Consider the following 16912-nt stretch of genomic DNA (forward strand, 5'->3'; position numbering starts at 1 on the left):
GTTGGGTTCGAGGGAGGATGTGGCGTGATGTCACCTACAGGGCGGAGCTTGGGTTGCACGCGCATGCGCAGTGTCGCGTGTCACAGCTGATCCCTGCTGTTGCTTCTGATCTGGCGTTGACTGGGCTTCAGGTTCGCCATCTACAGAAATTGCGCCCTTGACCCCCGAGCCGCCCGGAAACGGCTTTGATAGGGGCGCGGCAGATAACTGAACTCCAAAAGGACCCCTGTTGGGTCCCCACGGAGAACTGCGATCCCGGCTCAGTGTGCATAGAGTCAGGATGTACCCCCGGCCTGGGTTGTACCCGCACGGACCTCCCTGTTCTGACTCGAGTAGCCCCCATGGAAAATGAGGGTCCTGACCAAACAGACCTTACAGAACATGAGGCCTGGGTTAAGGTCTATAGAGGATGGATCCTAACTTGTGGAGTTCCGTGAAGCGGGAGTGTCCCTTAACCACGGTCTGGGCTGGGGTCCACAAAGAGGAGGGCTCTGACTTGTGGAGCCTCTTAAATAAAACCAAACAGGACGTGAGGGTTTGAATTAAGGTTCTCTGTGGGAAGCAGGGTTCTTGTGGGAGACACGGGCTCCTCAGGAATGAAAGATGATATTAGCTGAGATCTTCCGAGGGCGTGGGCTTTGAGGGGAATAGGGATCCTGATTGGATTAGTCCCGCGGAAAAGGGACACGGTTCTAACTAAGTAGATGTACAAAGACAAGGTTCCCTCTGTGTGCGCTGGATGCACGGGATAGATCCCTTTTGGCTCAGTTGACCAGGTTCTAGCGTCCCTGCAGCCCGGTGCCTTGGGCTCCAGGGTGCTAGGCGTCCCCACCGCCCCTCCTCTCCTGGGGGGCAGGCAGGGGGCGGTGCCTGGCAGTGAGCTAGGTTCATTGGCGAGGGAGCAGTCGCCGGGCAGCGGGGCGCGGGACGCACGGGGCCGCGGAGGCGCCCTCCATCGCCATGGACCTGATATCATCGCTGAGCCTGGGCGAGCTAGCGCTCAGCTTCTCGCGGGTGCCGCTCTTCCCTGTCTTCGACCTCAGCTACTTCATCGTCTCCATCATCTACCTGAAGTATGAGCCAGGTGAGTCGGGGGTAGTAGGAGTTACCAAGAGGGAGGTTGCTCATGGCTTGAGGACCGAGGCGAGAGGAGTAGGCAAGCTAGATCCTAGGATAGGGGAGGAGGCAGTGGTTGAGATCGCGGAGTGCTCCCACGCACATGCAGGTGGAGGAGGGGACCTCGGAGACAGAGGCTCTGTGGAAAGGGGGCTGCAAATGAGGTGGAAGGGAAGAAGAGGAGCGCACTTGTTTACTGTTAGGAGGACAGGTGCTGCGGGGTGGGTTGCGGGCGGGGCGGGGAAAAGACCAGAGTCAGATTAGAGTAAGGCTTCCTGAACTTATTTTTGGGCAAGGGGGATTGATGGTGGCGAAGGTTCCAACCAAGGGTCGGACCTGCCTGGGCGAGGGTCAGATGTTCTGGACGTCAGCTGCCATGACCTCCCTTAACGCCCTTGGACTGACTGCCGGGTGACTATATAAGGACTGGCCGTGCTGGGGGCTGCGATCAGGTTCGGGTAAAATGACACCCATGTCCCCTCTGTATTGCATCTTTTGGCATCTTTCCTTCCCGCTTGCCTGCTGGGCCAGCTCGGGCCTGAGATTCTTCCCACTGACGGAGCCGAAAAGGTTCCAGGACAGGGCAACTTCGGGTCATCTCGCTCTCAAGAGTCAGGGGAGAAAAGACCCTACTTCTTTGATTTAAATTTTTAAAAAGTTAATTACTTTTATTTACATATCTGTGCTGTGGGTATATGTGGAGGTCAAAGGACAGTTTACGGGAGTCCCTGGTCAAACTCCGGTGGTCAGATTCGTAGACAAGCTCCTTTAGCCGCAGTCATCTTGCTGCTGCCTCGCCCCTCCTCCAAACCTTCTGCTTTAATGAGGACACATGTAGCTCACACCTATAACACCAGAACATAGGAGAGGCAGGAGGAAAACAAGCTAATTCCAGGACAGCCAGGGCTATTGGTGAGTTCTTGTCCAGTTTGACTCCAGACTATCTCAAAAACAAACAAACAAACGAATAAATAAATAAATAAATAAATAAATGCCTCTCTGGAGTGTTCTATTTTTATACAAGTTCAGTGTAAGCAAATGGGTCCTGTTTGTCTTCTGTAGTTCCAGTTATTCTACTGAACCTGCAAGCGAGGGGTAGGAAAGTTTCCTTCCAGGAAAGCTAGGACCCTTCTGTGGGTGGATATGTAAATTAATTACTTTTGAGGTGACAAAACCAGACTGCTATGTTTACTTAGGAATGGGGGATGGGGGCTTCGAGATGGCCCACAGGTGGAAAGGAAAAAAAGTCAAGTTTAAAGACAGTTTCTGATAACCTCGGGAGGGCCGGTTTCCAGAGCTTTCTTAGATGAAATTGTGCACGTGTCCTTACAAGCATAAATACATGGTCTCATGCAAACGGGATTAGCGTGGCTGTCAGGCATGTGTGTTGGGTCTTCCTTCCCTGTGCACAAGCAACAAGGCTTTGCAAGGTGAAGTTCTTGTTCATTCTGTTGTTTGGAGAAACTGAGTTTCCTGCAAGGGGAGAATTCCTGGTGGCTTCCCAACACACCCCACGATCCACTGTGAGGAGGTGTGAACCCCCTGGAATGGACTTAGTACGGAAGTGTGCTGAAAACGGGTGGGTATGGGAGGGGTAGTCTGTATTCTTATTTTTTTTTTTTTTTTTTTTTCGGGGCTGGGGACCGAACCCAGGACCTTGCGCTTCCTAGGTAAGCGCTCTACCACTGAGCCAAATCCCCAACCCCTGTATTCTTATTTTTAACTCTTTTCATTACTTGTGTGTATGTGGGGGGGCACAGGACCACTTTTTAAAAAAATTCTTTTGAAGATTTGTTTATTTTACGTGAGTACACTGTCACTCTCTTCGAACACACCAGAAGAGGCATTGAATCCCATTACAGATGGTTGTGAGCCACCATGTGGTTGCTGGGAATTGAACTCAGGACCCCTGGAAGAACAATCAATGCTGTTAACCGCTGAGCCATCTCTCCAGTCTAGGACAGGACAACTTGACAGAGTTGTTCTCCCTCCCGTGTGGTACTTGGGCATTGAACTCAGGTAAAACTCATCCCTCCCCATTTTATTTTACTTATGTTTAAAAATATTTTCAGTTATCATCATTGTCATTATCAGTGTCTGTGTGTACATACATGCCCCAGAGTGCATGTGAAGGACAGACGACAACATCCTTCCATCTTTACATGGATTCTAGGCATCAAACTTGGGTCAACAGGCATCACTGGGCAGCAAGTGACTTTACCTCTGAATCATCTTACCAACCCCTATTTAAATAAGAAAACACAGCCAGGGTCCTCCTGTATACCTCAGGCTAGCCCCAAACTCAGATCCTCTTTCTTCAGCCTTCCCTGTGCTTGAACTCTAGATGCTCCATGCTTATTCTTGTCTGAATATCTCTGCAGGAGTGTCTTAATAACCATCTGTGCTACGAGGGTAGGAGACAGGATATTCCGGGTTTTGGTTTTCTGCTTTAGAACTTTACCAGTTCTCCAGCCCTAGCTGCATAGATTTCCTGGGGTCTTTTAAAAAGTCTGTTTCCCCCTGGGCGTATTGGTGCATGGCTCTAATGCCAGCACCCGGGAGACAAAGGCAGAGAGAGGTAGGTGGATCTCTGTGAGCTCCAGGCCAGACACTAAAAACTCTACCTGGTCCTGCTTCGATGGTGCCCACCTGTTGTCCCACCCACTCAAGAAGTAGAGGCAGGAGGATTGCAAGTTCAAGGCCAGCCACTTAGCCAGATACTGTCTCAAAATAAAATTGTTTTAAAATGTTTTATTATCTGTTTATTATTTATTTGCTTTGTTTACTTATTTATTGTGTGAGTGTTAAGTGCTACCATAGCACATGGGTGGAAGGCAGAACATAATGCAGGCTTCAGGTCGCGCCTGCCAGCATGTGGGTTCCAGGGATTGGATTTAGGCCGTCAAGCCTGATGGCAAGTGTTATATTAATGGCCTCAAAATGTTTTCATGGGATAGTGATATGGTTAGAGGTCCTGCCTAGACCCTGCCAATGTGGGCCGGGAGTATGACTCAGCCTTAGGGTGACAGCCTAAAATTCCCCAGTGAGGGGCCAGGGGCATGGCTTGTTGGTAGTGTTTGCTGAGTGTACAGGAGTCTCCAAAACCAACCAACCAAATTAACCGAGATGAGTTCCATCAGAATATCTCCATGTTTGCATTTCAAGCCCGTTTCCCCAGTGTTTGCTGTAAGACATCTGCTGAGGCTATTCCTCCAAAATTTGGGGAAGATGAAGTAGAAGGCTGAGGTAAATATTTGGTGAGCCTGCAAGTCCCATGGGTTCCTGTGACAGCCAGAGTGACAGATTAGGCTGCAGGAACCACTCATTTCCCTCAGGAAAGCAAGGTGACTGGGGAGCTGCTAGGCCAGGCAAATCTGTAACATTGGCAAACAAGAAACTGAGCCAAAGGCCGTATGCAGGCCAGGCTGGGCTACATACCTTTAATCCCATCACTCAGGAGATCAAGGCAGGCGGATCTCTGTGAGTTCAAGACCAGCCTGGTCTACACAGTGAATTTCAGGACAGCCAAAGGTACATGGTAAGACTACACACACACACACACACACACACACACACACACACACACACACACACTCAGTAATAAAATAAAAAAGATGGTGAAGTATTCAGGAAGACTGGGTCCTCAGGGCAAGCTGGCTCCATGTGCACAGACACACATGTGTGCACAAGCCTTGCACACAACGTGTTGTCCCCCCAAACCCGCGCCATTCAAACATACATGCTCAATGCACACGCATAAACAGGAAACAGAAGGAACAGATGAGGGAGTCTGAGGTGGGAGCTGGTCCCTGTACTAACTCAAACCATCATTCAGTCCCCATTGCCTCCACACGTTTTCCCTTGCCTGTCTGTGGCATGGGTTCATTGGTAAAATGAACCAGCTCCCCTCTTCCGACTACTGACGTGTAGTCCACTAATATGGATATCTGGGTTTTAGGCTTCTGCATTCTCTAAGAAGTGGTTCCGTTCATTTGGAAGGCTCTAGAGCAGTGGTTCTCAACCCCCCTCTGGGAGCTACAGATCAGATATTTACATTATGATTGTGACAGTAGCAAAATTGCAGTTATGAAGTAGCAGCAAAATAATTTTATGGCTGGGAGGTCATCACAGCATGAGGGGCTGCATAAAAGGGTGGCAGCATTAGGGAGGTTGAGAACTACTGACCTAGAAGAGCATGTCACTAGGGTACTGGCGTTTTGTAGGTTGGGCTTTACAGAGAGTTCTTTTACAAGAAAGCTCAGAGTGTTCGGGAGCTACGCAGAAATTCAGGATGCTGAACCAGAACTGCCCAGGAGAGCCTGATCCAAATCCCTCCCCAGTGTCTAGAAGGGAGGGGGTAAAATAGGCCCACGCTGCCTGTTAAAGCAGGTATCCTCTAGAGTCTGACTGCCTCCTGGGCCCCAAGCTCTGTTCAAGGAGAGGGGTGGAAGAAATGGCCCCTGACAGTCTAGATTCCTTCGGGTTTCTTGATACGGTCTCTTAGTAGCACAGGCTGGCCTTACCTTATAGTCTAGGATGACCTTGAACTTCTGATCCACCTGCTGAGTTGACTGGTGCCCCTCCCACCCCCCGTCACACCTATGTGTTTGTCATGGAACCCCAGGCTATGTGCATGTTAGGAAAGCACTTTACCCTTAGAACCAACCTCCGTTTGTTTGAACTAAGCTGGTCTTGTGCAGTGCAGGTGGGACTAAACTCACTACATAGCTAAAGAGAACCCTGACTTTCTGAGTCTTCTGCCCAACAGTGACCTTCTTCAGTTTTGGCTTTTCAAGACAGGATCTCTCTGTGTAGCCCTGGCTGCCCTAGAACTCACTCTGCAGACCAGGCTGGCTCAAACTCACAGAAACCTACTTGCTTCCTGAATGCTGGGATTAAAGGCGTGGGCTGCCACTGCCCAGCTAGACTCCATTTTTTAGGCTCTTACTAGTGGTCCAGGCTGACCTCAAACTCATGATCCTTCCGAGTCTTGACGGCTGTGATTTCAGGCCTATGCCACCACATAGGTCTCTGCGTGGTTTCTGTTGTGCCGAGGCTTCAGGGACAGCACGTTCCCTGGTTCCCTGTGTTACAGCACCAAGTTCTTCCTCAGGCCAGTGTTACGTTCACAACAAACATAAGTTGAAAAAGACAAAGCTTTGTAACTTTGGTTGTGGCTCCTGAGATACGCCGTGCATGGCGTAGCACTAAAAAAGGAAAAGAGGACAATTCTATCCCCCACCCACCGCCGTTAATCTTTGATACCAGAAGACACGGGGAAATCTGGGCAGGGATCTTAAACCAAGCCCCTCCTTGTGGGATTCTGGCAGGGTGCTAAACTGGTCTGCTCCTCCAGCCCACAGTGGGTGGGTTTCAGATGTATGTGTGAAATTTTACGCCCAGATATTCCAGTCTCATTCTAGGCCCCAGAATATCTCTGGTATAATTGCTAAGGGCTAAGCAATTTTTTTTTTTTTGTCCCTGGTAGGTAGCCTTTAATGGGGCCAGTAGAGGCAGGGAGACTGGGCTTCTTCAGATTCAGTGACTGAAGCCTGTCATCTCTGCAGTGGAGAGGTTGAGACAGGAGGATGGTAAATCAAAAGCTAGTCTGTATTAGAGTGAGACCCAGGGCTAGAGCAGTAAGGAGTACCAGCTGCTCTTACAAAGGATCCAGGGTCCCTCACAACCCCAACTGGGAATTTGATACCCTCTTCAGGCCTCGGCAGTCCCAGCACCCTCACTATGCACAGACACGCATGCATGCAAACACTCATTCACAAAATAATCTTTTAAAACTAAAGGTAGAGGCTGGAGAGATGGCTCAGAGGTTAAGAGCACTGACTGCTCTTCCAGAGGTCCTGAGTTCAATTTGCAGCAACCACATGGTGGCTCACAACCATCTGTAATGGGATCTGGTGCCCTCTTCTGGTGTGTCTGAAGACAGTGACAGTGTACTCATAAAATAATTAAATCTTAAAAAAAAAAAAAAAAAACCCTAAAGATAATGAGTTGCGTCATTATACCTCAGGGGCTGTAAACCCATCCCTCTGCCTTTTGACACCCAAAGAAACTGAGGCTCGCTGGAGACTCATGACAGACACTTGGGCTCTGGCAGAGCCAGGAGGGGACATAGTTCTTTATATTGGAGGTGCTTGTGAAACCAAGCCTAGAGCCGGTTTGTCATGGGTCATGCACTGAAATCTCAGCCCCCTCCCCCACCTTACGGTGGTGCCAAAGAGCAGGAAGACCCTGGAATAAGACCGCCCCTGGTAGCTATTTTTAGACGCGCATGCGAGTGTCTTTTTCTGTGGAGCGAGGGGGATGTTTGGTAGCCTTGGCTCAGTGGACCCAGCAGCTGGTCCCGGGGATCACTTCTCAGGGGAAGTGTGCTTTAAATAGATACAGGGTGGCTTGGGGATGGAAGGATCCTTTCCCTCCCTTCTTCCCTCCCCTTCTCTCTTCCTCCTCCCTCCCCCTCCCTGTACCCCCCCCATGGTACATTCCAGGGCACCTGACAAGGCTGCTTTTTCGTTTGTGTGTTCTTTTGTTCATAGAAGTTGAATTACGTGTGTGTGTGTGTGTGTGTGTGTGTGTGTGTGTGTGTGTGTGTGTGTGTGTGTGTGTAGGGGATGACCTGCATGTATGTTTGTAGGAGGGTGTCGACTTGGAGATACACATAGTTGTGAGCTGTTACGTGAGTCCTCTTCCTCTTAACCACTGAGCCGTGTCTCAAGCCCCAGCCTTGAACGTCTGATTCTCTTGCCTCACTTCCTGTGTGCCGGGATGATAGACCCGCATCAGCCACACCAAGTCTTTGTGGTGCTATGGAGGGGGCGCTAAGGCTTCCAGCACTCTAGGCAAGTACTTTACACTTAGATAAAAACCTTTCCACCGGGGTTGGGAATTTAGCTCAGTGGTAGAGTGCTTGCCTAGGAAGCGCAAGGCCCTGAGTTCGGTCCCCAGCTCCGAAAAAAAGAACCAAAAAAAAAAAGAAAAAAAAAACCTTTCCACCAACTCAGCACAGCACAGCTGTCCCTTTTAAAACCATATTCTCCCAGGTCCTACCTCCAGCAGGCTGGCCTTGGCACCCCCACCCAACTACCGAGCACTGCACCCAACTCTTAAAGGTCCCCCACCTGTAACTCTGACGCCTTGGGGACCAGTTTCCTGTGAAGCTTGGGATCAGACCCCATTCAAACAGTAACAAGGGCCTTTAGGTGGCTCAAACATGGAGCACTGCAGCTGACAGCTTGCTCCTAAAATTGTTCTCTGTTAATGAAACTGGTCAGAAAGGGAGGGGTTCTGCATGATAAGCAGTTACACCCGGAGATACCCAGTCATGGCTCTGGGGTGTGGCTTTATCAGATGGGGACAATAGTAACGTAAAGATAGAACCTGACCATTAACAAAGACTATGGAGATTTAGAAATATTATCTTATTTACTTATCCATTTGTTTACTTGAGACGGGGTTTCTCTATGGCCCTGGCTGTCCTACAGCTTGCTCTGTAGACCAGGCTAGCCTTGAACTCACAGATCTGCCTGCCTCTGCTGGGAGTAAAGGTGTGCCGGGTCACTTTCATTGTTCCTGTGAGTGTACTCAGTCACACGCAGCAGGTCTGAAACAAATGCTTGTCAGGAGGCAACCTGCAGGAATCAGGCGGAACCTTCATTCCCACCACTGGGGCCTGGGAGGGAGCTCAGTTCATCAGGCTTGGTGGGCAAGCTACCAGCTCAGTAACCCCTAATGCTTTTGCCCTGCCCTGCCCTGCCTGGAACCTGAAATGGCTTCCTCAATGGGCACCGGCAAGTCTGTGCTTGGTAGAGAGCCGGCTCAGCATGCAGCTAGACCGGCTTCCATCCCAGCATCCGATGAGAACTTTAGAAGCCCTGAACTTAATCTCTAGCACCCAGGGGGTTAGAAGGGTAGCATGCAAGCGAGTGTGACGTGATCCCCAGAATTCATGTACCCTCGCAGGGTCTGTGGAGCTGTCCCGGCGTCACCCGGTGGCATCCTGGCTGTGCGCCATGCTGCACTGTTTTGGGAGTTACATCCTGGCCGACCTGCTTCTTGGGGAGCCCATCATTGACTACTTCAGCAACAGCTCCAGTATTCTGCTGGCCTCCGGAGTGTGGTGAGGACTTGGAGGTGGAGAAGGGCAGAGCCTGGGGTCAGGGAGGACCGCAGCACCAGGGCGGTGGGAGTTTGAGGGAGCAAGGACCCCCAGTCACAGTCTGTGTGGTGCTGCCATCCTTCCTACTCTCCTCATCTACCTGTGCACGAAACTCGGCAACCGGTGAACGCCCCGCCCCCTGACGCTGCACCTTCTCTGCTTCCGCTAAGCTCAGCTCCCGGTGTACCCGACTGTCCCTCTGACCCTGGGCCTTCTGTCCTCAAGGTACTTGATTTTCTTCTGTCCCTTGGACCTCTTCTACAAGTGCGTCTGCTTTCTGCCTGTGAAACTCATCTTTGTGGCTATGAAGGAGGTGGTGAGGGTCCGAAAGATTGCTGTGGGTATCCATCACGCACACCACCACTACCACCATGGGTGGTTCATCATGATCGCCACCGGATGGGTCAAAGGTAAACAGAATTATGACAAGGATGATAAAAAAAAAAAAGTCACCACCATGAGATGGCTCAGTGGGTAAAGGAGCTTGCAGCCAAAACCTGGTGACCTGAGTTTGATTCCTGGGGCCCACACAGTAGAGAACTGACTTCCACAAGTTGCTGACTGATCGCCACCTGAGCACCATGGCACATGCCACCTACATACACCATACACAGAAACAACAATGTTACTAATAATAGAAGACAGCAAGATGGCACAGTGGGGGAAGGGAGCTTGAGGCCAAGCCTGATGACCTGAATTTGAAGCTCAGAACCTACATAGGAGGAGAGACCCAGCTCTCGAAAGTTGTCATCTGATCTCCACACGTGTGTTCTGGCGTGTGCATGCACATGAACACACACACACCACCACTACCACAAAAAGTATAAATAAAATGCAACTTTTTTTATTTTCCAGACAGAGTCTCTAGGCATCCCTGGCTGCCTTGGAGCTCATTATGTAGACCAGGCTAGCCTCCAGCTTACAGAGATCCCCCTGCCTCTGCCTCCCAAGTGGTGGGATTAAAGGTGTGTACCATCATACCTTCCACTCTTGGGCCCCATGGGGTGGAAGGAGAGAACTCGCTCCATAAGTTGTCCTCTGACCTCTACACTCATGCCCTGGCATGCTAGCACCCCATACACAGACTAAACAAACTATTCAAATATAAAATAGAACTATAAAAAAGAATCATTAATTTTTTAAATAAATAAAGTAAAAATCCCAGCAGTTGAGCAGGTGTTGGGGTGGGCTCCTATCCCAGCACTCGAGACAATGAGAATTAGGAGGCCTGGGCCAGCCTGGGCAACACAGTGAGACTCAGGACAGTCCCTTGTAGTCAGGGACACTTCCGAATGCTTCCCCTGACTGCCTGTGATACTGGGGAAGGAGCTGTTTTGAGCCTCAGTTTCCCATATGCAATGGATGATCGATCACCCCTAGCTCAGAGTCTTCTCAGGAGAAGGTCCTGCGTTTCCTCGGGAATTGAGGCTGGAGGAAAGGAGGGTGTGGGAGTGGCCAGCCACCTCAGAGGTGCCCTGCCTTGCAGGCTCTGGCGTTGCCCTCCTGTCCAACTTGGAGCAGCTGCTTCGAGGCGTCTGGAAGCCAGAGACCAATGAGATCCTACACATGTCCTTGTGAGTACCCTGCCTGCTGACCTCTGTTCTGCCTTGCCTGGCCCTACAATATTGATCTATAGAGATGCCATAAGGTGGGGACAGGAAGGGCTTCTGCAATCAAAGAGGTGATATTTGACTGGGGTTTTGAAGAGTGAATAGGAGTTTTCTGGCTACAAAACACCCTCCACCCAGAGGATAGGATCATGGCCAGTTATCAGATTAGAAAGCTACAAGACCAAGGTGAGGATGTGAGTGGGGTGCAAGGAAATGGAGCAGGAGTGAGGGCCACAGGCAGGCAGGCCCTGTGGCATGGAGGGCCGGGGGGGACAGAGGACAGGACCACAGAGCAACATTCATGACCCATGTAGCACCACTTCATCGAGCCTGATATATCTTTTTTCCAATTTCATTTATTTCTTTGTTCTTTTCTCAGTTCTCCTGTGTGTCTGTGTGATGTGGGGGAGGGGCACATGTGTGTGCATGTGCATGCGGAAGCTGGGGGTGGCGCTTGGGACCGCCATATTATTTGAGGCAGGGTCTCTCAGGCAGACCTCGAGTCCCTCACGTGCCTGGGTTTGCTACCCGGCTGGCTCTGAGCAAGCGCTTTAACCACGGGGCCACTCCTCGGCCCCCCTTGCTCTAGCGTTGGGGCGAGCACCTAAGGAAGCTGGAGAGCAGCCTGCAGGAGCCCCTGCCCCTGTGCAGGGGTTTCCTGAGGCTCCGTCTCATAGGCCTCATTAGTCCTCTGCATGGTGGCTTTAGCTGCCAGCATCTGGAGAGGCGAGCGGTGGAGACCACTACAGCCAAACCCCTGCCCACCACACTCCTGTGTGAGGTGACCGGCGGCCACCCACACTCTCTGCACCTAGTGTTCCAAGGGCTTGGTGGCTTTTCCTGTTGCTGTGGTCCCATACGTGACTGGCGGGAGCATTCCAGCGAGAATGGACTTGCATAGGCTCACAGTGTGGGGTACGGGTCATCATGGTAGGGAAGGCATCAAGGCCCAAGGCAGCAGCTCCCAGCCGGTACCCAGCAGAAGGAGGAGTGTAGCTCAGCCAGCTTCTCCTTCGTGTTCAGTCCAGACGGTACCCTGAGGCCATCCACAGTCAGCAGGGGTTGTACTGTCTTAGGGGTGGGGTGTTGCTTCACCATTCAGGGTCCAACACCCACAGTCTGCATCTCAGCCCAGAGGTGAAGCTTCTGGGCTGGGGAGACATTCAGAGGTTAAGAGCACTGGCTGCTCTTCCAGAGGACGGGGATTGGATTCACTGCACTCACACAGGCTGGCTCACCACCATTTGCGGCCCGGTTCACAGGGGATCAGATGCCCTCTCTGGCCTCTGCAGGTATTGCTAACATGTGGTTTACAGAGACGCATGCAGATAAAATGCCCATATACATAAAATTAAATGAATAAATAAAATGTTAAAAGAGAGAGAAAGATGCTGGGACCAAGAACCTGTACCGATCAGTGTGGGAGCCACTTTTAGAAGCCAGGTGTGGCAGCACGCCTGTCCTGCTGCTGGTCTCTTAGCTACTGTTGCCCGCATAAAACCACCATGACCAAGCTTCCTCGCCAGTGGGCTGAGTCCGTGACGGGGAGGAGACTCTGCAGCAAGCAGCAGGTGTGCAGGCAGGGACAGGGAGCTCAGGGCTCAGGCCCCCAGCAGCCTACTTCCTCAATCTCCCGAAACAGCAGCACCCACATGGGACCAGAATGGGGGACATTCTTATTCAAACCACCACAACCAGAAAGGAAGAGACAGGATCCCCTGGGATTCACTGGCCAGCCCCTCAAGCAAAACTGGTAGATTTGAGGTAGGGTAAGAGACTTTGTCTCAAAGAGAAGGTGCAGGGCCTGGGAGATGGCTCGATGGGTCAAGGGGCCTTGTGCCAAGCCTGGTGCCTGAGGCTCTGCATGGTCAAAGGAAAGAACCACGTCCTCTACCTAGGCCCCTGCACATAGGTAGCAGATGAACAGCTTGGTCCCCAACAGCAGGAGTGGGGGTGGGGTGGGTAGGAGGGGCTCTCCCCGAGTCTGTTGCCTGCCTGTGGATCCTGTTCCCCTAAATGGACTGCCTTGTCTAGCCTCGCTGGAAGAGGATGTACCTAGTCCCACAGCAACCGGGTGTGCCAGGGGGAGGGGTCGTGTGTGGGTGATACTTGGAGGGGGGCTTCCCCTTCTCAAAGGAAAAGGGGAGGGAGGAATGAGGGTTGTGTGTGAGGGGGTACTGAGAGGAGATGGGGAGCTGATATTGGGATAAGTAAGTAAGTAAAAAATAAAAATTAAAAAAGGTAATTTTTAGGTTATTCAAACTTAAAGGGAAAAAAAAATCAACTTCCCCCAAAGTTGCCTACAGGAATGCCGGAAAGACAGAGACTGGGACGCCCACTGTGTGGGAACAGAGGCAGGGTGTGTGGCTGAGGAGAGGCTCAGCTCCCAGCGACAGTGCAGATCCTTCTGTCAGAAACTGTGAGCAGCACCAGGGACTCCAGAGGGGAGAGAAACAATTCACTTCATAACCTTGGGAAGCCAGGGGTCAGCCTAGAAGGACAAATGACCACACGTTACCACCCTCCAATTTCCTCAGTGGCTGAGTTCTTCCCCTTGGCAAAGCCTGAGATCACCCAGCTCTGTTCTCACGTGTGAGTTCAGACTGAACTTCTCAACCCAGCGCCAACCAGTGTGCTCTCAGCCTGACAGACAAAGCTGTCAGCCGGGGAAGACAGGTCTGGCACCTCCTGGTCAGTCAGCTGTGGCTCTGGTGAGCTTTCCATGAAGTTCCCACTGGTGATTTATATCTCGCCCCCCCTCCAGCCCCACTAAGGCCAGTCTGTATGGAGCCGTCCTGTTCACCTTGCAACAGACCCGCTGGCTCCCGGTGTCCAAGGCCAGCCTCATCTTCGTCTTCACCATGTTTATGGTGTCGTGTAAGGTAAGCCACCACCTTTACCTCCCTGGGGTGGGGCGGGGGCGCTCAGCCAGGAGACATGATTCACTTGAGGTAGATGGAAGAAATTCATCAGGAAATTGAGCCATGAGGGCCAAGGGGGTGGGGATGGGATTGGGAAGAAGGGACTTTTAGGCACAGGCTGGGGGTGCCTGTGTGGGAGACTAGGGGAACAGGAATCTGACCAAACCAGAAATGAATCTTGGGTCTTCCCTATCCTTCCACGGGGCTGAGGAATGTTGTCCCCGGGTCCCCAAAGCATAGAAGGTCCTTGCCTATGGTCCATTCCTAGAAGAAGACCACAGCCTTGGAAAGGGAGTAAGCTCTGCTGTGGAAGCTGAAGCAGGAGGATCCATAAGAGTCTGAGGCTAGCTTGAGCTACATAGTGAGTTCCAAGCCAGCCAAGGCTACTTAGTGACATTCTGTTTAAAAAAAAAAAAAAAAAACAAAAAAAAACCAGACCTTGTGGCAGGAAAGTGGGCCGAGGGTTAGGAGTTCAAGGTTACATTCAACTTCATAGCAAATTTGAAGCCAGCCTGGGCTACGTATGACCCTGTCTCAAAACAACAACACAAACAAAAAGCAAGCAAACAAAATCAAACAAGGAAGGAGAAAAGGAGGGAGTAAGAAAGAATGAATTTATTGTTTAGAGTCCTGGGATGTGAGGCACAAAGTAACAGGAGTGGGTGTGGTGGCAACAGGGATGGGGTAAAGTGAAGGACCTCTTCTAGCTTCAGATGATTGACACCTTCCATGGCCAGACTTGGCTACACAAGGAGTAGGAGGCTAGCCTGGGCTACATGTTACCCTGTCTCAACAACAACAGGACGTAAACCTGAAGTCCAGGTGTTGGGAGGTCCTGTTGTCATGGGTGACCACTGGTCGCAGCCTCCCTAGATGGGTGTAGACACTGGAAGTCATGGCTCTCCAGAGTCCAGGATAGGGGTTCATGTACTCGGAGGCATGGGAAGCTGGAGGGCTGGGGCTAGCCCAATCTCTCTCACCGTTCCTTTGCTCTCCTCTCTCCCACCACTGTGCTTCCTTGTACTCCCCTCAGGTGTTCCTGACAGCCACTCACTCCCACAGCTCTCCATTTGATGTCCTGGAGGGTTACATCTGCCCAGTGCTGTTTGGGGCAACTTGGGGAGGCGACCATCACCACGACAACCATGGAGCACCACATGGCATGGGGCTAGGCACCCAGCACTCTGGCTTGCCTGCTAAGGCCAAGGAAGAGCTGAGCGAAGGCTTCAGGAAGAAGAAGACCAAGAAAGCGGATTAGGGTTGGCCCAGGGGTCCACTGGGTGCTTGGGAGAAGGATATGAACTCAGAGAAACTCAGAACTTAGGGCATTCAGGGCTCGGAAACCCCCCTTCCCCCACCAGCCTCACCTTCCCCAACTACAATTTGGAGCCATCAGCAACCCCAGGGCTGATGTGGGGTTAAATTAATGTGGAGGAGTTCGGTAGGAGTGGACAACCCTGCCTTCTGCCAGACTCCTCATCAGGTCACAGGCTTTGGGGGATACACAGTCCAGGCCTACAGGCTGGTAGGTTCTTGGTTTTCATTCTGCGTTCTAATTATATCTTGAAACCAAAACAATTTAAAGTCCCGTGGAGACTCAATTATCCAAGTTCCTCCTGAGAGCCAGGAGCTGGGGTCCTGCGTCCTTTCCCACCCTCCCTAGAATTTTATGACTCTTGCTGGGCATCTTCAGGCAAATGGCCTCCCTTCTCTGAGCCTTCTGTTTCCGTTCTGTAGCACCAAGCCCCCAGGTCCTCCTGTCCGCAGGAGGTCTTTACAATGTCAAACAGTTTAACAGTGCTATTACGGAGGAGACTGGAGCTGGCATGAAGGGCAGTGGCAGACTGCTTTGTATGTCAGGCCGTTTGTGTTGGAACCCAGGTCATCTCACTAGATACTCAGCTGAGTAGACTCATCTAGGGCTGTCTGTTAACGGGTGTTGGGAGTGGGGTGTGTTGTTGAGTTCCCAGCTGCCCACAGGCAAAAGAAGTGTGTGTGCCGGGCAGAGGGTCCAAGAGCCAACAGCCTTGAGTGCTCACAATTGGGCCCCGGGTGTATCAGGTGTCCCTCGTGTCCGATCAGCATAGTTCACTCAGTCATTCAACAAACACACAGATCCACACATGCTCCCTGTACAGTGTTGTGCGGCTCGGAGGAGCAGTGAGCCTTGTACAGGGCAAGGGCCATGGTCACCAAAGTCTCCAGGACGTCTGAGAGAGGTGATCATGGGGTGCTGCTGGTCTCAGGCTTCTGTGAGGCTCAGATCTAGTTGGAGTACCCAGTGTTGCCCATTTGTTGAGAAAATGCTCCTCACAAGTTTTCCTGGAGGTAGGTCCTGAGGCTGGAAGCTCCCGGGTTTCATCCCCTTGGTGTCAATCAAAGCTCTGTGTGAGTGATCAGCCAATAAATCTGGTGCGAGTGAATCAAGTTCTTTTTTCTTTATTCAGCCTCAAAATGCAGCAGAGTCTGTTCTAGAGACGGCCCAGGCCTCCAGGGATCTGAGACGGGGCCGAAGCCTGGGAGGCAGGGCCAAGCATATCTGACTACTCCAAGATAAGTGGGAAGGTACACACCTGTGCGGAAGCTGAGGCAGGAGGACCACTGGTTCCAGGCCTGCCTGAACTACCAGAGTGAAACCAAAAAGAAAGGAAGGAAATGAAGAAGAGAGGAGAGAGAGAGAATGGGGAAGCAGGGGAGGAGGGAGGGGAGGAGAGGTAGGGATGTGGAGAGAGGAGGGAGATAAAGGGGAGGAGAGGAGAGAGAAGAGGAGGGGAAGGGAGGGCAGAGGAGGGGAGGGGAGGGCAGAGGAGGGAAGGGGAACCCCTGTTGCTATTCAGCCTCCTCCACTATCAGGAATGTGCTGCCAAGAGGACCAAGTGATCCTGGGGCCCCACATTCATCCTGACTTTTCACAGTAGCTAAAATTTGGAGGCAGGAGGAAAGGCCATAAGCCCTTGATCGTGGACAGGCCTGGTGTCAGGATTGCAAACTGTCTATAAACCTCAGTGGTTTCTGGTCTGGAATTGGCTCCCAGAGCAGCTGGATTACAGAGAAGCGGCCTTTTGCGCTCCAGCCCAAGGCATGATAGGTAT

The 16912-nt window shown here is 51.6% G+C and overlaps 1 protein-coding gene across 1 annotated transcript; it reads left to right on the top strand.

Moving 5' to 3' along the window:
- The first annotated feature begins 10 nt into the window (after positions 1-10).
- Positions 11-16247, top strand: Tmem38a (transmembrane protein 38A). Its single transcript, XM_032918739.1, has 6 exons — positions 11-1084; positions 9094-9250; positions 9515-9699; positions 10776-10863; positions 13664-13781; positions 14854-16247. Exons 1-6 carry the CDS (start codon positions 961-963, stop codon positions 15076-15078), a joined length of 897 nt encoding a protein of 298 aa, XP_032774630.1. The 5' UTR covers positions 11-960; the 3' UTR covers positions 15079-16247.
- Positions 16248-16912: the final 665 nt, after the last annotated feature.

Source organism: Rattus rattus, chromosome 13, assembly GCF_011064425.1.
Source record: "Rattus rattus isolate New Zealand chromosome 13, Rrattus_CSIRO_v1, whole genome shotgun sequence".
NCBI lineage: Eukaryota > Metazoa > Chordata > Mammalia > Rodentia > Muridae > Rattus > Rattus rattus.